General features: G+C 24.6%; 1 protein-coding gene across 1 annotated transcript; it reads right to left on the bottom strand.

Annotated features, from left to right (window-relative positions):
- Positions 1-26,623, bottom strand: LOC129984323 (denticleless protein homolog). The gene is made up of 15 exons (XM_056094185.1): positions 26,481-26,623; positions 23,877-23,956; positions 21,302-21,344; positions 17,558-17,644; positions 15,488-15,670; positions 14,392-14,451; positions 12,144-12,238; positions 11,979-12,055; positions 9,622-9,725; positions 9,152-9,253; positions 8,508-8,620; positions 6,458-6,547; positions 5,124-5,241; positions 1,902-2,386; positions 1-203 (listed from the first exon to the last, which is right to left on the bottom strand). Exons 1-15 carry the CDS (start codon positions 26,542-26,544, stop codon positions 132-134), a joined length of 1,773 nt encoding a protein of 590 aa, XP_055950160.1. The 5' UTR covers positions 26,545-26,623; the 3' UTR covers positions 1-131.
- Positions 26,624-27,888: the final 1,265 nt, after the last annotated feature.

Raw genomic sequence — 27,888 nt, 5'->3', positions numbered from 1 at the left:
TTCACAAAAATGATTCTACATATATTCTAATGAGATTATACATGCAGGATTATTAACCTGCATGTAAATAAGGAGAGATGGGCATATATTAAATATATATATTTGTTATATACAAAGTACGAATGATTTAATTATTCTCCTGACGCTGGGCTAAAGTATGCTTTTATATTATGTGGGCTAGGTCGGATGACAATTTTCTTCCCCTGCAAAATAAAAATATAGTTATCAGAAAAAAAAGTTTTAAAATACAAATTAGTTTTGGGAAATAAGTAATAGCAAAAACCTCATTTTGTTGATTTTAAAATTAAATTTCTAATATTTTTAATTAAAATCATTTTTTTAAGTAGTAATTCCAGATTCAAAGTCAAAGTGAAACACATTCAAAATAAATATTCTTCCATTTGATAATTCAAAATATAATTTAAATTTAAAAAGGAAGAGGCATAAAAAATAATATAGGGGGAAAAAACTAAGTTATATTTTAGTAGTTAAAAGATAGGGTTTTACTTATTGTTTTTTGCTGCATAATTTCAATCATTAATATAATAACTAGGGATGAACCTAAAAAGATTTACAGATTCATTAACTTCAAAGATATTACTTGAAATATATATGTTTTATAACACATAATAATCTTATTAAATAGTAAACTTTAAGGGAAAAGACATTTCCATAAAGATTAAGCATTATTCAGTTAAAAATATGCAAAAACAATTTTTGACAAAAATGCAGTTTTTTTTTTTAATTTATTTATTTTTAATCTTTTATAATTTTTTTACAGCATTTAAGGTATTTTAATTTTTTTTAAATATTTTTAAATTAAAAAAATTGCTTTTATTAACAGAATAAAATTTAAGACTCAAGGTGCAAAATAAACACATTACAGCACATACAATAGGAGTTAATGGTATCGTAATATTGTAATATTTTTGCAGGAAAAATAATTAGCAATATTTTGCGACATTGCATATAGACATACAATTTCAAAATACAAAACTCTCTTTTCAATCTAAGCTTCCAATCACTTTTTCAAAGTTTCAAGATACTGAAAAGTACAACTAAATGGTTTCCATAACAATTTAAAAGCAAACTCCAAAGTTTGGAAGACAAAATTTAATAAGAACTAGGCTTTATTTTTTAAGTAACTGTTCACTCATTAAAGGCCTATCTTGGTTTATTATTTTGGTAAAAAGAATTTCAATAGAGACCTTTAAAATGAAATCACAAACCAAAACGAAGACCAATATCAAAGTGTCCCTAAAGGAGGAAAGTCATTGCATTAAGATGGATTTTTAGAATGCTCTTGTTATCACTATGTAAAACCAAAACAAAAAAAATCATGCATCTTTTTATCTAATAACACAAAAAAGTGAATAGCAGCAATAAGAACTTTAGATATTTTGTTAGGATGCATCTCTAAGTTAACAGTGCCATTTTCAGCTTCTAAGAGAAATTATTTCTTAAGATATTAATTTAAATACAGAACAGGGTTTTGACTTATTCTTAAATAAAATTACTAAATTAAGTTAAAGAAATAAGAACTTAAACATGTTATTTCTAGAAAAAATATATAAACTTCCATGGAGTGCAAAAAAAAAAAGCATTATACTATATTGTATTACTATTATCGTTACTCCAAATATTTTTTTGTAAATGCAATAGCATTTAACACAGCTCGCCAACAAATGAGATCTCATTAACAGAGATGCAACCAAGAAAGAATGAGTTCTGAATCTATCCAAAGTAGAGAAGAACAAAAGAAGTAATTTGCATTGTATAGTTACATCTTCCTCATAGTCATTCACCAATTGGTAAAACTTTTAATTAATTTTTAAAAAACTACCCTGTTTTTTGAAAATAAAATTAATTTAAATAAATACATCAGAGTGTATAGAACTTACACATCTGGTGTGCCCTCTTGTTCTTCCACAACCTCGAGGATGATACCTGCAGATTCTGTTTGGTTCCGAAGCTTTTCTTTTTGACTGTCCATTACTCTTAGTAATAGAATTAGAGTCCATAGTTGCCATTTTCACCATACTATTTTCTTTACCATGAGGAGTAGACTTGGTAGGGGAAGGTGAGGTCATGTTTGACCCTGGCACATCACTGTCATTCTTTAACTTACAAGGGGATCTTGGCTGATTGGAAGCAACAGGAGTCCCACACTTACTGGGATCAGTGTGACTAGAGGATGGGGAAGTGATCTGTAGACTATCTTTGTTTGTAGCAGACTGAGACACAGGTTGTGTAACTGGCGAAAAAAAGCTCTTGATTGACTTCATATTTTGTCCAGATTCAACTCTTGGAGATGGAAGAGTTGTACTCATCCTTTTTGTAGATTCAGTTGACTGAATAGCATGCTTAGAGGGGGATATGTCTTCTTCTATAATAAAATAGGTGTTAAAATTAATCCAATATTTCATATACATAATTTAACTCATTTTAATAAAAAATATTAATAAGAATGAAATTTATAAACTTTTAATCAACTACCTATATAAGCAAAACCTTGATGAATATTCAGTAATATAAATATTTCTGGCAATATAAATATATAAACAATCTGTTATGTATAGTGCAATTGATTGTTCTATTAATGAAAATAGCACAATGCACGCATAAATAAGCTACAGTCAAAATATTAATAAATTAACTGTGTTTATAAAATTAGCATTTATTGGCAAATAGTTGTGCTGATATCTTGAAATGTTATTTGATTTGTTGAATTATCTTCTTTTCAAGTTAAAGTACTGAACTACTTAATATTTTTTGAAAGTAAATATTTAGGGTATATCAAAAAAAGTTGTTGAAGTTATTTGTATTACTTTTCAATGAGAAAAATAAAAAAAAATATAAGAACTTTTATTTTGTAGTATTTCAATTTTTTAACTAATGGGATTGTGGAAAAATAGTTAAATTTCTCTACAGAATGAAATGACAATGCATGCATATATAATCTTGTGCAGTAAGAATATTCTGATAGAACGAAATTCGATGTTGCCAATTTTATTCTTGTTAATAATGCCATGTCTCTTTTTTTCACTCATTTTATAATAGATGTTGACTTTGTATGTAAACTTTTCTGTTGATTTAGAATAATAACATTTTCTTTTTTCTAAACTATTTCCCATGCTTTAAAACAATCTCATTATTATTTTGCAACTATATAACCCATATTTGTACAGATAAAAAGTTTTAACATATGTAATGGAATTCATGAATAGAAGCAATTAAGCTAGTGAATTCTAACACATTTGAAACTATCTTACAAGTTAAGCTCATAAAATTTCTTTGAAGCCTTTGAAAAAAAAAAAGCCTTTGCATTTCCATTTCTTCACAACTGAAGTAATTCAATTTATAAAAGCTGCATTCTTGATATTTTTAGATTAATACATGAATTAATGAGCTACAAAAGGTACAATTGATATTAAAGATTCAAATTTATTATATTTTTAAGAAAAATTAAATCATTAAACCCAGCCTTAGTAATTATATGTGAATATGTACCCTTTTAATTATCACTCAGAAATCAAAAAAAAAAAAAGATTGGGGGGGGGGGGATTTAGAAAAAAATTTTAAAATTACATTTCAGGCATTTATATATAAATATATATGTTTTAATTTCAAATAATATTACATATTCCGTGACATATTTTCTAATTAAAAAATTGTGAATGTTGACAGAGTAGACTTATTTTTAGATTATCTTTATTGTTTTATCTCTAATACTAATAAAGATGAACGTCTATTTGACAGTTAGTAATTTACAGAATAGATTGAGGAACCTAGAACTTGAAAATTTGACATATATATATTCTTTGAATGTAGATATGTACAGCTTGACCCCATCCACTCACCGCTCTTTCAGATTTTAACCATTTAGAATTTAAGTCAAAATTACATCTGAAACACAATTTTATACCCTTTTTATGTGTAAAAAAGTATTTTCCTAATAATATTGGTTTAAATTTGTCTTTCTTAAATTATTGTTCTTTTAGTCAGGATCATTCAGAATCAAAGCTTTAAGTAATAATAAGAAAAAAAAATATGTTGAATAATGGGTAACCAAAAAGTAATCGTTCTATTACTATTACACTTAAAACAAGGTAGCTTTTTGTGAGATTTTATAACAAATCTTTAATCTTGTTTCAAATTATATGTTGCACCAACTTTCAGCAATTTCAATTAGATAAATACTCAATTTTAGCAAATAAAATGGACAATTAAACTAGAAGCATTTAAATAATTTTTAATCTTGATAAGTGTATAAAATTATTAATAATTTCTATTGCATGTGATTATCTTTTAAAAACTTACCAATATTAGTTTGGGTTACAGAATTATTGTATTTTTTATTTCCAATAATAGCTCTTTCTTTATGAAACTTTTATTTGAAACTAAAATAACTTCAATTGTTTTCCTTGCCAAAAAAGTTTAAACCAGTTTAAATAAATATTTGAAAAGTATTAGCAGATAACTGCATTGATTTACATCAGATTTGATTTACCCATTCAAAAACTTGAAATCTGGAGATAATTTTTGATTCATAGAAGCATTTGAATTTAATTTTGGATATTGAAATAAATTTTTCCACCTAAAAATTCAATTTTTTGAAGTAATTTAATTTATTTATAATAATTGATTAATAACAGCTCATTATATTCAGATTTTCAATTGAACATTTGTACTACTCTCATTTTAAATTACTGAAATAAAGTACAGCAATAACAGCTTTAAACAAATTACAAATTATATAATTAATAATAAGATTAAACTAATAGCTTGCCAAAGATGGCAAATTCATACAATACATTCTGCATAGGTTAGATTGCATGACCTTGAAAATTTATCTTTCATTTTCACTCATTTATTTACTAATTTTGCTCACTCTTTGCAATAAAAAATTAATTTCTCAAAATTACAAAAAACAAGATTTCCAGACAAACATGAGCTCTTTCTAAATTCACACTTATAATAAGAAGGATTATTTATGTTTATAAAATCTGAAACTTATTTTTATGTTAAAAAAGAATTTTTCAAAAGTATATAAATAAAATTAGACTTCCATTAAATTTAGCCATCAAAATTTTTAAAAATGATTCACAAAGACATTCACATACCTTTAGTATAGATTTTTGCTGATGCTTCAACATTATTATCATTGACATGAATGTTTTCTTCTTGGTTTTTCATTACATTCCATAGAAATATCTTATTATCATCTCCAGAAGTTACAAGCTACAGAATAATAAAAATATGCAGCATATTAAAGAAAGTACTTTTGAAATTTATATTATATTATATATATATATATATATATATATATATATATATATATATATATATATATATATATATATATATATATATATATATATATATATATATATATATAAGCATATATTTAGTATCATAAAAAAAAATTTTAAAAACTGAACAAGACAAATTTTTCTTAAAAGTTCAGAATTTTTAATATGTTCAAAACATGTTTAATTATTTTATTTTATACTACAGTTCTCAAATAAAGAAACCTTTTGTGCTTTTGCAAATGTGTCAAAAAGCACTTATTTTACCAAGGTAAGATTGAGATGAAAGAATATAATATGTATCCAATAGAGTGGAAGTTCAAGGTGAAGAATATAATAAAAAATTCAGGGAATGAACACTTATTCTGCATACCATTTCTTTGTGAAATTAAATTGTCTAAAAATGCTAATCTCAAGATCTTGAAATGAACAGTATATAATGCCCTCTCTTCAGTAATTGAATTACTTGAAAATACAGAAACTGTATATTTTTTTTAAACCTTCATCTTCACGTATTTAACAATTTATATACAGTACACTCCCGATTATCCGCGAAATTAGGTGGCGCTGCCGCCGCGGATAACAAAAATCGCGGATAATCCGAAAAAAGAAAACAGTCATTCCAACTTTGAAAAATCGTTTTATGTACAATAAAACGTAAAATAAACAGCAGGAAATGTTTAACTAACGGTTAATATTTTAGTATATCACTCAAAACTAACATAAAATGCATTTTGTTAATGAAAATAGAAAAGTGCTTTGTATTTACGAGAGGCGTCAAGGATACACAGAAAAATTAATACATATGTACTGTTTTAATACTGTAATGTATTATGTAATTACAAAAGCAAAACTGTAAAACTGCACCTTTTTGAAAAAATCAGTCAAAAAAAAAAAAAAACTTTGTGGGGCAGGCGCGGATAATCTGCACCGCGGATAATCGGGAGTCTACTGTATATTTAAAAATCTACAGAAAAGTTATCAATAAATGTATTACAAAAAACTGCAATTTCCATACATGATAGCAACTAATTTTATACAACAGTAAATGTCAGATATAATTTAAGACAATAAAAATGAAATTCTATATTCATTGACTTTTTGGCCTAAATTAAAAAACGATCGCAATATTTATAAAGGAAAGTCACCTTAGTAGCATTGAAGGGGCTCCAAGCTACAGAAGTAACTTCAGCCGAATGGCCTGGCAATGCTAATATTGGAGATCCTGGTACGCTAGTCTGAAAGAATTCATACAAAAATATAGTAATGTTTACTAATATGGCCATCAAATATTACAAAAATCTAGAATAATGTTAAAGTTCATTTTCTCTCAATATAAATTAAGTTCATAAAAAATTATATTAAGATAATGTACAGTTAAAAATTTTTGAAATATAAACTTGATTTTAAAACATTAAACTTTGTTTGATAATAAAAGATTTTTGTCTTAAAATTAAGTTTTAATTTAATGTCACAGCCAAAAATAATTAATTGGGAATTTAAATAACTCATAATTAGATATTTCTAATTCATTCTATTTTATATTTATAACAATTGCTGCGGTGATGTCAGAAAAGAAGCATTAATTTAGTAATACTGAAGAATAGAGAACTAAATCAGAAATTTCTGAATCAAAGCAAACAGCAATTGTGTATTTAAAAGAATTCACTACACTTCACAAAAATTATTTTAGAAAGAAAGCTTTTACATAAGCTTATGAAATGTATTTGCTGTAGCTTTAAACTAAAACTAAAATGGTAAAAAAATTGTGTTGAAACATCATGATGTTTCAGAATATTAGATTATTAAAGGATTTCATAAATTTTACAAAAATACGTTATGAAATACAGTAAAAATTTATAATAATGTTGCCAAAAAATAGGATCTCTGTAGCTTTCAACAATGGAAGAGAAACGATTCAATATTATTAAAAAACGGAAACAGTTAAATTTTTACTACAATAATGAAAATCATTTTTTTTCCAAGTATTAAATATAAATATATTTTAAGGAAATTGTTAATATCAGGAGAAATTGGATTTTTGAAACTGGAAAATACTGAATAATAATTAAGATAACAAGAAAAAATATTTTTGGCCAATAAATTGATATTTCTGGAGAAAAAAAAAATCCAGCTTTACTGATGTATAAAAATTATTTTTGTATGAATTTATCTTCCAAATTTTTTTATTAAGAAAAATGTAAAAATTTTGGTTAATTTTTAATAAAAAATTTTTTAATATTCCTCTGAGTGCTTTTATACTAAATTAGACCATTCAAAATAATCTTTCAAACAATCTTCCTTGCAGAGCATGGAAACATATTTACTTTTATAATTATAATAATCGTTTTTTTTTTTTTATCTGTTACTTGCAAAAAAGGATTTACCTAAAACTAAAGTATTTTCGTCAACCAACTGTATCTCAGTTCTTAGTGTATTGCATGTTATATAAGAACAAAGTAAGATTTACCTGACTCAACAACTCATATAAACAAAAAAAATTTTTTAAAAAAGCATAAGTTCAAAACATTTCTGAAATTGCTAAAATAGATGCTCCTCATGAAATGGTATCATAACTCAACTGAAATGGATAACTCATTAAGATAATATTGAATCTGTAAGTTACATATCAGTAGAAGTTATTTGTAAATATAAGCAAATTCTAACTTAAAATGCTAATGGTGGAAATGATAGAAATTGATTTGGAAAGAAAGAAAATATTAAATTAATATTTTTGTTCTAGATAAATAATTTAATTCACATCCGTAAATTAAAAAAAAAAAACATTTGGGTTATGATTTTTTTTTTATTATTATTATATATGAAATTGTTTTATTACTTACAATCCTAGCTTAAAAACTCTATAAAAGCATTCTATCTCTGATCAACCAAAGATAAAAAAAATGTAAAATATAAATATGTTCTTAACCATTAGCATAATTAAAGCATAGATACTTATAATAATATCAACTTTGAACAAGAAGGAACTACAGTTTATAATTTATATGGAATTATAATGTGGATTGATCTTTGAAAACAAAGGAACAAGATAAACTGAAAGGATCAGAAATAAAGCATTATAATATTGCATTTTCATTAGATATAATTCATTACATATGCATAAAGCATTTCAAAATGCAAAATAATTTTTACTTTATATTAAAATTTTAACATAAATTTTTTCTGATTAAAACATACTTTCCAAATATAAGCTCTGTTATCACTGGAACCACATATTAAATATTGGTCATCAGGGCTGATAGCTAACTTCACGTAATAGGAGTTGCATTTAAATCCACAGTATGTGACAACTAAACAAAAAAGATCAAAATTACTTTCAAGACAATTTTTTAAATTATGTTTTATATTTATTACGAAATTCTTTCATCTCTAAATAGCACAAAATTACTAAAGATAATGAAGGACAGGAAAAACTATGTGTAGTAAACAACATGTTTGGATTGCATTCAACAGTGAAGTTGAATTTCACAAACATCATTAATGCACACTTTTATACATACATAAATAAAATAATACAGAAAATAAATATTAAAAGAAGGCATTATTATAAATATGATTTGATATGAAAATTCTTAAAAGCATTAATTTCATTAAAAAAAAGAACTAGAATTTTAAAAAAATTATAAATCAATTAAGAAGACCTACTTTGCTTAATTAAATTCCTCTAATATAAAAAAATAAACTGGTATTACTAACATAAAAGTAATCGCTCTTAAAAGTAAAAGCTCTCTGAATACTTGAAATTATGAAATGTGAATGTAACGACAACACTTTTTGAAACTGTAATTTTAAAAAATTTATCTGTGATTTAAAAAACTTACCTTCATTGCTGTATGAGTGAAAGTCAAACTGGTATATTAGATTGGCTGTTCCACAACAATACAGCTTCTTGTACAAAGAATCAAAAACTAAGCTTGTGCAACCTAAAATAATCATAGGAAGAAGTTGTTGAATTAAAATTTTTATTCTGTCTTACAAATAAAAATAATTAGACTAAAACCATAAAAAAAAATATTTCCAATTATCAGACTATGCTATTTAAAAATGGCCATTATTTTCTGTTTATAGATGCAATTATTTTTTAAATGACTTCATTTCATTTAGTTAATTATTACCTAGATTTCTTTATATAATTTTTTTATTTTTTTATGATTAACATAAAAAAATGAATTATTAATTAAAAAAAACTTTAAAACATTCACACGTATATCCATAAATTAATAATGTATTAATATATCAAAGATAATAAAATACCGTTAGAACAAAAGAAATAATTAAATTTTGTGCATACCATGTGTATTCTTGTCATTACTATACTTTAACTGGTAACGTGGCGTATGAAGGCGAGTAGGATTACTAACATACGTTTTTCTTAGATCCCACACTTTTACAAGGCTAGAAAGAGATAAATAATTAAGAAAATATGGATAAACCTAATAGATAAAGAAATTATGAAGAATAATTTATTTTAATTTTTATTATATAATTTAGAAATATCTACACTAAAAAATACTAAAATATTATGAAAAATTAATGCAATCTTATCAAGTTTTCACAATTTATAACATTATGGCATAACTTTTATAGGCTTTAACTCTTTCAAAAATAGTGGTTTATTTCCTGAACCTTCTATATCAAATTATTTAATGTTTTCTAGTTCAGTTTTTTAACCACTTAGTGGAAAAGTATACTTTTAGGCTTTAACAATATATTGTTTAACTTTAAGAAATTTAAAAATTAATAAAAAAATTAATTAATAATTTAATTCGTGCTTTAATATAAATGGTTCAGAAAATAAATTACCATTTTTGAAAGTGTTATAAAAAATCAAACATATTATATTTGGGAAATTAACTCCACGAGCCAGTAGCCAGTGTTCAAAAGTTCAGAGTTTGCAGAGAGAGGAGAAAGAGAAGTCAGCCGAGAAGGGTGCGACCGAAAATCGAAAGGACATGGTACTTTGAAAAAGGCCGAAACTGAAATTTTTGCATAGAAAAATTCATCTGCAAATGCCTAATGTACCATGCGTAGGAGGGAAAGATCATTTGAACATCAACTGTCCATCTTCATGTAATATAAATTCCTTCTTCATCATTGAATTTCCACTTCTAAGAATTATCATAATCCTCCTTTGTTGATCAAGAAATAAAATGATTAAGCTAATCCAAGTGAACTACTGCATTAAAACCCATCACACCCATATATATATATATATATCAATCAATATTTCAAAGACAAAATTAAGATTTATTGGTCCAAGATCAAGTAAACATGATGAGTGGAGTTAAAGATTTCACATGAATTCAAGATTCTTTGCATTATTAACAAAGAAATTTGATATTTGATAATGAGAGAAAAATATAAAATTTTTGCCAATTCTTCACAATTAGCTTTAAAAAGGGAGATGAGGTAATTTTCATTATGTATCTGCAGTAGATATTAGATTGAAAAGCAAACCATAACCTGTTTCAAATAATAAGATTTAACTTGTATTAGCATTATGGTTTTTTTTTTTTTTTTTTTTTTGATTTTTTGGTTTTTTTTAAGCTTTTATAAAAAGTTTTACTCATAGGCAAAAGGTATTGTTTTTTCAATGTTTGTCAAGATAGAATTAAAACATTCCTTTCAAAATTAAGAAATCTTTCTAAATGCTTTGGTTAAAATTTCAATTTTTAAGTTACAATTGTAGTACAATTTCTTGATTTTTTAATCTTTCGTTGAATAAAAGGGGGGGGGGGATATGGCCCAAACTTTTCTGAAACTTATGGAACACTGAAAACACAATACTATTCCTAAACTTATCAAAACAATTGTCCCTGTTTCTTTCAGGAATTCCAGGTCTCTGCTTTAAAATCCTTGTGGCACCTTCCACTTAACTAATATATACATTTCATTCCAAATGGCTGAGATAAATGGCTTTGGAACAGATTTAATAGTTCCAAACAGAGATCAGATGGCAATGATGATACCTCAACCAACATCTCAATATCAATATTAATAAGACGATGTTTGGCCCATTGCTTTAATGTGCTTCAGGCTTCCATATATGGAGAAATGGAGTTGTGAAGCAATAATCTGATAACACTCTGCTATCAGAACTATTAACATTTTAATCACAGAATGGTGTAGCCTTAATGCTTCACCTACTGGTACCTTTATGGTGAGACAATAGTGCTATAACATGTTGTAATGTTAAAGGAAAACCATCAGCACCCAGACCAAAAAATAGTGCTCTGAATCTGTATTAAATTTTTAAGAAATTTTGATTTAAAAATCTAAAAAACCTGATATAAATCAAAAATTATCAATCTATTAGATATTTCCTAAAGCTAGACAAAATAACCACAATATAATAGCCCATTTAAAATATATATAATAAACAATATAATATTTTTCAATAATAAATTCCATTGCATCATTTAATAAACTGACAGTAACCTGATTGACCAACGCTTATTGTAATCTGCAGTAAAAATGTGCTAAATTGGAAATTATGAAATATTTTACACAATATTTCGTTTTTAAGCATAACTCAATTATTAAAATATTTATTTTGATAAGAATTTACACACCATTAAACAAAGTGACTAAAAATCATCAACTGATTTAAAATGCTTTAAAAAGATTTTTCACAAATTCACCACTTACCCATCCCCAACACCAACAGAAGCAAGTTTATATTCCTCTTGAAAAGCCACAGCAGAAACACTGCTTTTAGAATTATCCTACAATATATACAAGTAAATAAATTCAAATACAATAAAATAAGAAATAAGTAGCCTTAAATCATTCAAAATTTAATTAATCACTTACTAAGGACATAGAGTTTCTTTTGGAACTACAGCTCACGTGCTTGAGACTGTGTGCTGACTGGATTAAAATAGATGGTTTGTCACAATTTTTCCCACCTTTGAATGCACAGAAGATAAATAAAATTATAATTTGATAGAATTTTATCAATATAGCTTTGCATAAATTTTTAAATGCAATAAATAAAAAACAGTACAATTTCAGGTAATTTAAAAAAAAAGATAGCTTGATCAATAAAGACTTCCAAAAATCAATTTATTCTAATATTTTTAAAATGTTTAAAATGGAATACTGAAATAAGGAAGAGGGAAAATAAAGATAAATTCACTGGGTAGAAATCTCCTTTTATTTTTTTAAATTCATTTATTTTAACTCTCTTACAGAGTATAGTAATTAGCTAATTATAAACTAGCTGTTTTCAAAAAGTAAACATGCTTATATATTTTACTCTTGTCTACTAGACTAATCTATCAAAATCGACAAATTATTTATCTTACAATAATTATCCACATGATAAAATGGTCAATAAATAAATGATTTACATATTAATGCAGTCTTTCATACATTCCCATTTAGGTTAAAATTTCCGACTGTTATTTATGATGGAAAACAACCATTTAATTCTTACTAGCAGTTAAAATTTAATATACGTTATTAAATTTTAATTTTAATAAAGTGAGCTAAAAAACAAATGTAGCAAGTCTTGACTTATATAAATTGTGTGATAACAGCTTTTAATAAATTTTTTGAAAAAACATATTTCAAAGCACAAAAATCAGAATTATGCATGCTACTATTTTAAAAAAATCAGTATATCATTTTAATAAAAAAATGATTACAATACAAAATCATAATAAAGCATAGTCAAATATAAAATAATTTTGTTTTACAGCAATAATCAACAAAATTTCAAGTAATAAGCAGCATTCTTTATATCAAAATATTTCATATAACTAATGAGTGAAATATTATGTAATCATTTAAGAATCTTTTGTCAAAAAAACTTTTCACAAGACATAATTTAGTTGAGGTTGTTAATATTGCAGTCAAAGTCCATAATGGATATAATGTATGATACTTTATACTATAAATTAATACAAGAATTTGAAAAAAAATGATTAAATAGTTTTAAAACAACAAAAAAATTTATCATAAAGTTTAATCATAAGCACAATTATCTTCAATATATCTCATATCTTTAATTCTGAGTATACTTCTTAGTTCTATATGTTAACACATTTGTAGTTGATATGCTAGAAGACAAGCATTTGCATTAGCGAAACTCGTAACAACTTACCGGTGGAAAAGAATGTTTGTGAAAGTATTAATTAAATTTATTTTCCTTTATTAAAAAAGAAAAAAATAAGTGATTGACACACAAGACAGCATCAATTTTATCCTACTAGTTAAAGTAAAAATGACCTACCAGTGGTTAGAATGTTGTGAAAGTGTCAATAAATTTTTCTATCATTTGTATGCAGTAATAAATGTTTTAATTTTCAAACAAGCATCAAAAGTCTAAATGAGTTTAAAAAATTACTTAACCATTAAATTTATGCTGAATATTTTAATTATTTTATAGTTAAATTATTTAACAAAAATAATTATTCTGCAAATAGTTTGTTAAGATTATTAATAAACCAGTTATAAATTACTTCTTATGTTGTTTTAAAAATATCATTTAAAAAGAATCAACTGCTGGTAACAAAAATAAGGACTAATAATGTAAATAAAGTAATACTTTTATTGTAATATTTAACTTTTTATCAATTAAAAAATTATTATAAATAAACCAATACCTATAAATGTGTACAAAATTATAATATTATGATAAAATGTGTATATAAATTTGATATATTAAAAATGTTACAATAAATTAGTCATAAACCAGTAATACAAAAATATTTCCTAACTTTAGAAATATTAATTTAAAATTCTGCAAATAAGAAAGTGTTAAAAATTAAATTTAGAATGAATTCATACACTTTAAACATTAAATAGAGCATAGCTCATACCTAATTCTAATAACAGATACTTCGTCAGTTAACCAGAAGTATAGTTTTGCTCATTCAAAAATGTATTACTAAAAACAAACTAACTTAAGACAGTTCAACACTATATGTTTGAAAATATTGACTTGAAGGGGGAAATAGAATCTTATGAGATATTTATACTAGCAATATAGTGCTAGTATAAATATCTCATAAGATTACAACAATAACAAAATGAAATTTCTGAAGAATAAACATACTTCTTTCTCTTCTGTCCCAGACACTTATATTGCCATCCCTTGATCCACTAGCAAATATTGCTAAAAAAAAAATATTTATCATAATTTCAAATAAACACAGATTTCAGTAAAATAAATAAATATGACTATTGATTAAATGGAATCGTATTCTAAAAGATATGCACTTTTGTTTTAAATTTGAGATGATTATTAATAAAAAGTACAGTTATAAGCAAATTCTATTTTCAGCAGAATTTCAAGAATTAATAAATAATTCCTTAGTTTAAAACATTTAATTTCTTAGTATTACAAAGAGAGAAAATTTGCCTGGCATCTGGCAAATCAAAATTCTCGCACACAATTCTGTAAATAAAAAGTTGCAGGTATTTAAAACATTGCAGGACATTTAGTATAATAAATATACAGACATTATGATAGTATATGATGGATCTACTGAAGAAACTCATAAAATAATAGCAATAAATTCAATGATTCATGAATTGATTGCTAAACTTGATCAATTTTTTTAACTTAAAAACTTAATCAATAATTACTTATTTAATTATAATTCTGTACCACATTTTTCACTTTAAAAAAATTTGATTTTTTTTTTTACTCAAAATAATAGCCACTACATACAAAATTAATACAAAAATAAACTAATTCTGAACTTTAAAATTTATCAATATCTAGAAGAACATATATTTCAAAATTATTACTTCATAACTTTAATATCATAATTATTTTTGATAAAGAGTTTTTTAATTAGCTTTATAATGTATTCTTACCTAATTAGTTTCCTTCATTAATAAACAAAACAATTAAAAGGAAAGATAAAAGCAGAAAATGATTTATCAACATCATATTATTTTTAGTATAAACTATTTAATTTTTAATTTTAAAGAAACCAGATAATTTATAATTCATTGGTTTTTAATATCAAATGCAAAATATAATACTTTAAGTCATAATCAACAGCTTGGCAGAAATAAGGTTAAATTCTCGTCTAAACCTCAAATCAATATCAATTTACAAGTCAAGTATGCGAAGATAATTTTAGATGAATAACTCAGAAAACAAAAAATTGTAATAATGTATATTTCTTTTAAAAACTTACCATTTTGTGTATTACATACATCTACACTTCTAACAGTGGCTGTATGTCCTTTGTAAGATGAAATCAACTGACAAGTAGAAGTATCAAATAAACGGCACAAGAAATCTCCAGCACCTGTGATGACTGCATCTTTGGTAGGCAGCCAGCAAATGTCAAAAATGGCATTATGATGAGCAACAAATGCTAGAATAATTTTTAAAAAACACTGAATATAAGACACTTTTAATTTTTTGAAATTTTTATATAAATTCAATTTTAAAACATTAACAATCTTTAAATTATTTAAATTGAATAAAAATAAAACACATGTAATTTTTAGGATAAAAAAAAGAAATGAATAAAATTATTCTTTTCATTTTTTTAATTTAGAAATCGACAAATATAATAAATTAATACTATAACGTTATGGGCAAATCAGAGGTTATCACATGGATAAAATTAAGGAGGAAATAAAATCCATTATTTAAAAATGATAAAAAAAAATAATAATACCTCACTGAACATCAATACTACTTCACAAAAACCTTATATTTCACACAAATATAAAATTCAGCATCTTATTACAATAGTGTTCAAATTATAAGAAAAACTACATGCATCCATTAAAAATTCCTCGGTATATATATATATATATCACCCACTGCTATCTGTAATGCTGAGTGGAGTTTTAAAATATCCTTATCCTTTTGGTCTGTATCATTCTGATGAGAAATCTCAATTTCTGTTTTGGCTTCTAGCAACTCAGAGATTTTTATGTTTAAAGTGATTGATTAATCGGTGTGTGAATAAGTATGAATAAATGGTTATGTCAATGAGATGAAAATAGAAAGTTTTATTACTTTGTATTTTGTTTTATGGAACAAATTGACGATTATAGCAAACATTTCCATTTAGCAATTTTTTATTATTATTTTATTCAACATTGTATCCCCCCCCCCCACGTTAACAGATCACTATTTGTTTTGATCTGATTCTAGAGATCAATTTTGATTTGAGAGTTCTTGAATATGATGAATAGATAAGATCCTATTGCAAAGTAACATAATTTTTAATGTTATCATATATTTACATCTAAAATGCATTTCAACTCATTTTCTTTTATTTATTTATTTATTAAGTAATCTGCCAATATTTTCGTTAGCTGTTTGTGACTTTAAGATCTGAAATATTGTTAACAGGTGAACAATTCACCTAAATGGACATAACTTCTATCTATCTCTCTCTCTATATATATATATATATATATATATATATATATATATATATATTCTAATTATCTATTACATACATATATATATAAATATATCAAACAGTTAACAAACAATTAATTTCTTTAAACAACAACAGATAAATTTATTAACAGGACCTTTGCTTTCAAAAGTACAAAAGAAAAAACTGTAAAATTATATTTTACAGTTAATCAAGATGTCTCTAAAATTATATTTTACAGTTAGTCAAGTTGACTGTAAAATTATATTTTATAGTCAACTTGAATTTTTTAACTTCAAACTTTTCATTACATATGTGCAATAAAAAAGATTCAAAGTTTGTTCACCTCTTGATGCAATTAATGTGATATAATTTAAGCAAATTTACTGCAAATACTAATGAGTTTCTTTATTAATCATTTTTTCAAAAGGACAAAATTTTATCCAAAATACTGCTAAATGATTTATACATATCTAAACAAGTTATAATTATTCAAGAAATCCATTTTTAAAAATTAAACTAAATTTATTTTTTTTAAATGAATGCTTATACTAATACCGCTATTAGAAATATAAGTTACTGACATATTATATATATATATATATATATATATATATATATATATATTACTGAAAAAAGCAGCAATTCAGAATTAATTTAGTTTAGAAAAATTAGCCACCAGAATATTGCATAATTAAAAATATTAATTTGCAATGTTTTACTCACTGAAAACTACCCAGGCAAAATACTAAAAGGAGAAATATTTTATGTTTTTCAGAAACTATTGAAATAAATGAATATCATGTAAATAAATAATATGCATAATAATCTGTTGAGAAAGAAATTATTCTTGAAACTTACATTTAATGACTTCATTCCTATATTCTGTATCAATTAAAAGTATGTTGCCTTCTTCAGTAGCAACAGCTAGCAAATCTAAGTCCTGAGCTGAAATTTTAAAAATTGATTGTGATTTTAGATTATTAGAAATATAAACACACAAAAAATCATGTAATAACACATCTTTTCAAGAAACTATAAATAAAAAAAGAAAGTAAAAAGAAACAAACTTTCTGATAATTTTACAGCATAAAAGCCCTAATCTAAATCTCACAAATGTTTAAGTTATTGCAATTTCAAAATATTCACACAGGGAATACAAAATAAGAAAAAGTATTTTTCCATTAGCTAAGCATACGACAAAAACCACAAGAGATTAGCAACAGATCACTACATTTTAGTGATAATTTACCAAATCATAACAACTATTTTAGTAAGGAATGCCATACCCAAATAAAACAATATTAACATTTCAGATTAACAATACTTGTAGCACCATTGATAGAAAAGTATCTAAAGAACTTAATAATATAGAATGATTACTAATGTTGCCTTTTATTTTGATGAAAAAGAAAAAGCAGATAAATGCATGGATAAAAAATATTTTTTATCCATTGAGAAAAGTCCACAAGTAATTTGCTGGTCAGTTATAACATATTTGAAATATAGGCAACATAAAATAATTAAAATAATTTGACAAAACTAAATTTTGAATTGCTTTTAGTATAAAGAACTGAGAAGTATGATTTCAATATGGAAGACATCAGAAATCCTATGAAAAAAGGACTGAATACTGAGACTGTTAAGATTATCATTAATCTGTTGCCACACATTCTTTTTACTGTAAAATATATTTACATCATTAGCCCAATAATTAAGTACTATTCTTCGATATATTAGTTTGAACATCTTTTTAAGTTTTTTCCTGTCATACGACAAAATACTGTCTTTTGCAAAACTTGAGAAAAGTGCCAGGAATGATATATCATAAAATATGGGATGGTGTCTTTCTTTTCAACAAATAATGAAATATATTTGACATTAATTTATTCTCCCTTTATTTCATAATATATTCCTCTTTGAATTTTGAAAACTCATTTAATTTTCTTTTTATCAATTTTTAAACAAAACCTTAGAAAATTATCAGATGGGCCCATCATTTCTTGCATAGATAAAATACTTTCAGCCATTATTAAAAAGGTTAAAATTATTGAAGAGCAAAAAGTAGCATAGTGATAAAAAAGGGGGGGGGGCAATAAGAATGTCTAGGCATTGGTCTTAAGAGAAGCTGCAAGGACAAAATGTCACTCAAGTTGTTTCCCTTTTTAAATCCAAAGGCTAAACTAACTTTTCCTTTTTTTATATATATGTTCAATTAAAAAGTAAATAATTTCTTTAAATTATTTTTTTTCTTAGTATTTCATGAATAAATTATTTTTAAGATTTCAAAGATTTGATTAAATATAAATAAGTTTGATTTATTAATTTTAAAGGTTATTTTTCAGAACTTAAAGTTATTAGATTGGAAAAAGTTGACAATGAGAAGATAGTCTATACTTATAATAAAGCTCAATGTGTGTGTGTGTGTGTGTTGGCGCTCTACAGGCCAGACCGTTTGACATACAGCTACTAAATTTGGTACATGTATACCTTGGAGGTTGGGAATGTGCACCTGGCGTTTCTTTTTTCGAATTTTTAATTAGAATTTTAATTATTAATTAAAAACTAACTTTCCCACCAAAAAAATCTTCCATTTTCCCCACCGCCAACTTTTCTGCCAAAAAAATCTTCCATTATCCCCAGCGCCAAACGAGAAAGGTTTCAGTTTTTTTTTCTCCCAACAGTAATGAGGCTAGGGTTAAAATTTTTCGGCGGATTATTTCAATCGGTTCTGTTTATTTTCTTAATGTTTGATGCATTTAAAATGAAACATTGTTAATGAATCAATCTTTCAGATTCATTCTGAAGTACTTTTGAATTAAAATAAAACAGAATAAAGGAAATTAAAAATTTCTAATCCGCATAGCGTTACCCCAACTGGCGTAGAAAAAATCACGTATTTGCGTTAAAAAACCGGCGAAGAAAATTCACGCATGCGCATTCTGTTCTGATTGTTGCCATGACAACGTTATCAATGGATGATTTAACTTATTTTTGGGTTAGTTGCATGCTTTTGTAAGTAAACTGTATTTATGTTAGTTATATATTTTTTGTATATGCTTATAGTTTTAAGTACATCGTTTTTTAAGTAGTTTTTTTAAAACCTGTTTTCAACCGTTTATTTTAAACGATTCGTTTTATTTTCTTAGTGTTTGATGCATTTAAATTTAAACATTGTTAATAAATCGATCTGCTCATAATGAATCTAAGAAAATTTTGTTGACCAACTCTTGAGATATTACATAAAAATAAAAAGATATTCTTTAGCGCCCATAAAGTTTAAACGCTGAGTGACTCTATTTTCAGTAATCAGATTATAAAAAAATGCTTTGTTTCAGTAAAAAATATTATTATATTAATTGAAGATAAATTCTTTCCACTTTAATTTAAAGCATAAATTCTACGGGCGCTAACAGAAAATGAGAGAGATACATATTACGTTATGACTGAAGGCCTTTATAATATTATGAATGAATTATATGATAATCAAAATTTGAAGTTTTAAAATATTTTGATGAAGAAGCTATTAAAGTAGAAATTGCATAAAATATTTAATTATTAAAATTTTAACGAACATTAAGATTGGCGAACAGGCTGGTCGCCAAAGGCGGCTAGTATCAAATATAATAAAACTATGCAGCTATAAGCAAGTATTTGCCCTCCTAGCTTTACAACTATTTTCTCATTTATATAATGATTGAATTGAATTTAAGAGGATATAAACATACAACAAGGAAATAAAAAAAAATGACTTACATGAAAAATAACCTAAAAGATCTAAAATTTTTCTGCATTTTGTTAAATAATCATTTGTTTCTCATGCATAAAATTAATGTTACACTTCTAAGCTTTTATTCTTTTTTGGGGGAGGGTGGAAAGAAATTACATTAAATTATAAGAAAAATCTTTAAAAAATTGTGTCTTAAAAAATTGCCTGTAGTTACATGTTTAGAGCCTATCTATTATATCAGCAATTTTGATAGCAATTCAAATAATCATGTAACTTGGAACATGATAACCTGCTAGAAATATTTTTGGTAGTCAAAAAAAAAAAAAAAGCTTAAAATATTAAATGGTCTCCACTTCAGATGGATTCTCCCTGAATTGAATGATAAAATTCAAAAACACTCAAATATCAAGTGAGTTTGTCAATCTTATTTGGATTTATGTTACCTCTACATTCAAATTGAAAACCTCAGTGAAAGAGAAAAATGGATTTTCAGCTCAAAAATGTGTGACAACTGTACTTCAAATATATTAACTTACATTAAATGATAAACAAGAATCTTACAACAGAAAAAAAAGAACCATGCTAACTTGAAATTTAATTGATAATTTGATAAACAGATTTAATTCAATTTTTAATTTGATAAACAGACATGTCTGCAGTTAAAGATAAAAAAAAATTCTAAAAGACAAACTCTATATACATGTTAAAGAAAATAAAAATTTTAAAAATATCAAGATTTATAATTAAGTATCAATTATAAATCTTGATATTTTTAAAGCAAAAGAATTTTTGAATATTTTGATTACTGGCAAAATATTATTCTAAATAACAAATGTTTAAAAAAAATGTGAGAAATATCCCATGGATTGAATTACCTTTCCTAAATTTGCAAGCAAATGGAGGCACAGGCATTCCTATCTGGAAGAGATAAAGTTATGATAAAGCATAAAATAGATTGTACTATTTGCTGATTACAAAAATTTAATCCATTCAGCCATTTTGCAACTAAATTAAAATTTCACACATTAATTCCAGATAATAATAAACCTATTAAAGCAAAACTAAAATATAATTTTTATGGGGAAAAAATAGAACTAATTAGTTACAATAACAAAAGGATGCTATTCTCATTGATAGCTATGTTATTTTAACCAGTTTTCCTTTTCTTTGTAAAGATTCTTTAAGATTATATGTAGATGAATTTTACATTCAGTAAAATAGATTTATTTTTAGATAATTAAATTTAGGACTTTTTTTTTATATTTTAAAATTTATTTGCTGACCGACATGATCCTTTTTTTTAAGCCATCAGTTTTACAAAAGCGCTAAAAAAATGCATCATTTCCAGCATAGAAATATGGTTTCTCTTCCACTTTGTCGAGGTCCTAAGCAGCTATAAATTCTCATTGTGCAAGCCAGACCTTGCACAGAAAAGATTAGTTATAACAAAAAATTTATAATCACTTGTTGGAGGAAAGGCATAGGAAGTTTCATCTATTCTCTACAAGAGCATGTTCCTCCCTTTCTCTTTCTCACATACACATCCCAAGAGTTCATACTGTTTTATGTGTAAAAGGGCCAACTTGTCATTGTGTAAACTGATAAGTCAGCAATTGGTGTAATTCGATGACACCTTAGGACTACAGCATTTGTAAAAAAGGTATAGTAAAAGAACCTAATAGATTTATAGCAGAATTGGGTATCTTGTCTAGCGAATATTTTTAATTCTACTTTGCCAGCAATTTAAATTTTTTGTCTAGCCACTTGAATTCCCTCTTAATATAACATTAAAATACTGTCTGCAAGACAAATACATTTTATACAATTTAAAGATAAGCCTACAAATTATAACGTTATAAAAAAAATTCTGAATTATTTTTATTTATTTAATAAAGCAGATTTTATTTTCCATAGTAATCTTGAATAAATAGCATTTTAAAATCCTTAAGTCCTCTGCACGCTTAACTACTATCTAGTGTATCCAATAAAGAAAAAAGTAACAAAAAATTCCTTATCTTTTCTTACATTGAAATAAATTTATTGTAATTAATATAATAAAATTATTAAAATTTTTATCAACAAATATTCTTATGTTAATTTTAAAACTTTATGGTTTATTTATTCATTATGTTCTATTTATTAAAATCGTTAAATATAATGAACTTTTAATTAATAGAATTTTAATTTAATTTAAAATTTATTTTTTCTTACTATCTTAGTAGAAGGAGTCTTTTTTTAAGTCATATTTTGGATAAATCCTTTTTTTTTTTCGACAACTTCAAATTAGTCAAATCTTATTTTTTGCAACATTTTGCATTGCTCTTTTTTTTAGATTATTTGCTTACAAAAACCTTATTTGTTTTAAAAAATCTGTAAATTTAAACAAGATTTTGTGAAATAAATTAAAAATGTTCAAATGCTTGGATGAGAAATATCGAGTCCCCCCCCCCATTCAAATGCCACAATGAGGAGAATAATATATTATGATTATGATTATTTTGTCCTTAATAGAAATTTTTATAGTCTGAAATATTCCAACTCTCAACAATTAAACTCTTTTCATTTAAATATTAGTAAGAATTTTGACTTAAATTTGAAAAATATTTATTTTTACAAATCAAGCATTTGATACATATTACTTATTCCTCTTTCAAATGTACTTTGGAATGGAAATCTCAATGAATGTAATTAATGGAATGTCTTTCTTTGTAATGCAATTTTCATTCAACTTTGTAATTGTACATGTTTGTATTCTTTATGACTATACACAATGTTAGCTTTTCTAGAATTTACTTATGAAATGATATGCCAATTTACTTATATTTTAACTCCATGTTAATGATATCATTTGATAGAAAATATGAGAATAAATTTTTAAGATTCAGTAGTGTGTGTAATAATATGAATAACTAAAATAATAGTATGAATAACTAAAATAATAGTATGAATAACTAAAAAATAAAAAAACAATTGAAACAAAAAAAAATCTATTTCTTGTTCCTGGTAAACATACTTTTTGAAAAACTATTTCCTTTCCTTATTAAATTTATTTGTATGCTAAGAAAAAGTCAGCTGAGATCTGCATACTATCAAAAATTATTTCCAATGGAATCCCAAACCTCCTGCAATCAATTAATCCAAAGTGAATGAAAATTTAATATAAAATTAAGCTATTTGATTTGATTAATTATATTTAATAGATTATAAAAGACTAATAATTCATAATACATAAGACAATTTGTGTTATAATAACAAATATAACATAAACTGAGCTAAGATAACCAATAATAACCAATTCTCAAAACTGTGATGGTCGTCACAATCCAGCTGTTTAAAACTGTTTATATGAACTGTGTAATATTACATAGCAAAATTGATGTAGTTTAATGGAATCTCAAGAAAGCAAAAAACTTAAAAGTAGACATGAAATTCATGTTAAAAGTATCTTACCGTTCCCTGCGAGTCAAATACATCAGCTTGCAGACAAACTAACTTTGATAATAAATTATCTAAATTTAGTTGGAAATTAGCTGAAAAAAAGATTTAAAATTTATTATTTAGCTTTTACAAATTATTACAATTGCTTTATTAAAAAAAATGTTATTAGTAATTTTACAATTTAATTATTTATGAGAAACAATGAATGAAAATTATAATACACATGAGTAAAAATTTATAGCAAAGTATATTAAAAGAATATAAATATAAATATTCTATATATATTTATATAAAGAAATAGCATGTATTAAGCATATTTAATTATGTTCTTGCCATATCAAAATTATTTAAAATAAATCTAAATAATATTGAAATAAAAGATAAGTGAATCATAGAAAAAAATGTCTGGCCTGAGTGTTACCAGAATTCTTACCAAGAACATTAAATAAAAAGTTAATTCTTAGGATATAAGTACTGAAATTCATTTTGTAATCACTAAAACATTTTGCAGTGAAAATATTAAAAATGTTTATTTTTATTGGCAGAATTGCAATAAAAGTGAAAATTTGATGTGCCCTATTGAATATTTGCAAACTTCTTAATTTGCTTAAACCATTTATAAATTTTTTTTTAATGACAAAGAATTTCACTCATATTAAAAATCACATTTATGGTATCTAAAATTTATTCACACAGTAAAAAAGAATACATCAAGTTGTTGCAAGAATAATCAGAAATAAATGTACTTTCTAAAATGATAAAATCATTAGCATTTTAGAAAATATTAATAATTTTAGTGTTTTTAAAAAAATTTCATAAGCATCGTAAGATATCGATAAATTTGCAATATTTTGTATAATTACTGAATAAAAAATAATTCCATTTTTTTAAGCAAAACAATTTATGACTTTAAAATTTTATAACACAAAAAAAATTACAACTTAATTCTTTTCTTTCATCTTGATCATAAAAATTATTACTTCTGATAGCTTGAATATGTTTTTAAAAAAATCAGGATAATTTTTTCTCTTCCTCTTTAGAAATTTATATAATATAAAAATCTGATATTTATATTTTATTACTTTACTTAATGTTTAGAAATATACAATATTATCCACATACTCTGCTTGTTCCAATTTCCATTATGGATTTTATAAAATGTAACAGTAATTATCAAACAAACTAAATATTTTTGTAAAAGAGCGTTTTTACAATAATAAATTTCAAATAATTTTGTAAGGAATATTAAAATGCCTTGCAATATACATGATTATTTTAATATATTTCATTTTTAAAGAAGTGTAAATCAAATCCATAGGTGTGACTGTATTTTCAAAAGATTTAATTAATGGGACATAATGTAAAACTAAGAAAAAAAATTATAAAACTTAATAATGCGTCACAGCACTATTTTATCCGGTTGTGTATCTATTTCAGGAAAAGTCAGTAATTAAGTCAAGCAGTCTATTTATACAGCAAATTATCACTTCACTGTTTATTGTAGGTAAAATCCTTATCAATAAGATTCTACGACACAATTTTTTATCTTATTGGATAAGCATAAATAAGATTTAAAGAAATACATATTTCTTTTGTTTAAAAATCAATATATATATATATATATTGCAAATCATATCATATATAGATAGATACAAATATATGCTTATTCTTTATATTTCTTAGTAAATTAATTATAAATTCTTTATCCTGCTATAATTAGGATGGTTTGATGTGTCTGTTCTTTACTATGCTACTACAATATTGTTATTTATATTTAATAGAATAACTAATAATATCATCTATTTAATGTATAATGTAACTGTTTAAGATTTATTTCATGTCATATGAGTTGTTAAAAAAAAAACTATACAACTGAATACATGAGAAAAAGCAAAACATAGAAAGTTGGTGAGACTTTAGATTGCTCGATTTGAAACATACCTTTCTCCAATTAGTGCGAAATCAAGAAGGTACATTTGGAAAAGAACATACTGCAGTGTTTAAATCTGCACAATATTTGTTATTAATATCTAAGGGTATTTTCCGTTCTCTCAGGCAAATCATCCTTATAATTAATATTTGGATTATATATTTAACTTAAAATAAAATTGGAGAAAACTAATGACCACATTTCGTTCTTGTAAAATCGGATTTGAGAAAATTAAAAATCCGGATTGTACCCAGCCAACCCAAGATACTGATTAACAAGCGGAGGTTATAATCGTACAGCGTCAACTTCCTGAAGAGAAGATTTATCAAGATTCAGTTATTTTTTTATATTATAAAGGAAATATAAAATGATTATTAATGTAATAATCTAAGAAAATGTAAATTGTAAATGTATTGTAGAAGAAGAAAATGTAAAAAGCTAAATAATTCCAAATGAATAAAAAAATTTTTCTTCATCAGGCAGAAGAGGCTAACATTTTTAGTCTTTAAAATAGAAATATTTCAGCATTACTTTTTAAAAATGAACATATGGCAGAGAACATTAAATTCCCATATAACTATAACCATAAATAGAACGCCGTTTAAACTAAATCAGAGAATTTTATTTTTATGTAATTAATAAATTTCAATAAACATAAAATTAGACAAAAACATAAAATGACTCACAAACACATAAACCTCTTTGACTCAAGCCAAGCTGTCGATTATTTAAATATGATAAAATAAACATATTGTTCTAAGAACTTTAATTTCTCAAATTATTAACTTGTAAACAGAGAAGAAAGAAAAACCCGCGGTTCTTCTTTAGATGTGTTGCCAAAGCAGAATATTTAAAAACGCCGTAAAATATTGTTCAATTTGATTACCACGAAAATTTATTTTGAAATTAGATACTTGAAATGTAATGAATAATGAGTTATTTTCAATAACACTGAATTTTTATTAAAATAAGAATATACTTAAATAAAATAAAATGACGTTTTAATATGACTTTTAGCAATGCAAGCAACAAACGATCTTCGGTTATACATGATGTCTTGCAAATTTTAAAGCATAGTTATGTTTTATAGGCTTAGAAACACTATTACTATGTTCCAAAAGATTATATTCACATATGAAAATTATAATTTATTAATCGCTTCGCTCTAGTGCGACATGAAGAAAGTTCAGTGATATCTTCTCAATACTTTCATTCAATGAAACGAGAAATTTTGAATCATAAAATATAATTACTGTTCTTTCTGGATGTAAAAAAATATGTTCAAGTTCATTCGTTAAGTTGTATGCAATATTTTATGGAATTACTACTATCAATTTCGCAAATCATATCCATTATTAAAACTCTGATATATTTCTTCTTTATATACATAGGAATAAATTTTTATTTTTTGCTAAAATTATGAGTAAAGCATGGTGAATCACTAGAGATTTTTTTTTTTTTTAAGTTTCATTTTTGAAACTTCAATATACATTTTATATGTCAAAGATTGGATCCATAACTGTAACGAGCTTTTTTTTTTTTAATTGCTTATTTCGGTCCGATTTTATTTTGCATTCTTTTCTTCTGCACAGCTAACTTTAAAAAATAATAATGATAAACTTTTGGTGATTTTAGTGTGAGTTTTTGCTCCTGTGAAACTCACTTTACACTACCCAAATTTACACATTATATCAATAAGAGAATATTCAACAACAGACTCCCTCTGGAGTAAAAGTTTTTAAATTCCCTACAAAATTATGGGACATTCCTAAATTAAAATCAAGTTTTTTCAATAATTTTTACTTTTAAAGAACACTGTTTTCTTAATTGTTCAATTTAATTTTTTTCTCAAAAGACAAAAGAAGAAAAAAAAGGTGTTCTGAAAATGAATATAAAACATCTCAAGCAATATGCAGAAAAAAAAGTCACATATTCAATATACTATTTTTTTTTATTGCCAAATGCTCAGTTATTTTCTCACATAATGCCTTGTATTTAATTTAAAATTTGATGCTACCAATAGATCTACAGTTATTATTAATCTCAACATTTCTCTTGTGCATAAATTTTTCAAAAATACTCTTGAAAAATTTA

This window comes from Argiope bruennichi, chromosome 9, assembly GCF_947563725.1.
Source record: "Argiope bruennichi chromosome 9, qqArgBrue1.1, whole genome shotgun sequence".
NCBI lineage: Eukaryota > Metazoa > Arthropoda > Arachnida > Araneae > Araneidae > Argiope > Argiope bruennichi.
This window is presented reverse-complemented; position numbering and strand designations above follow the sequence as displayed.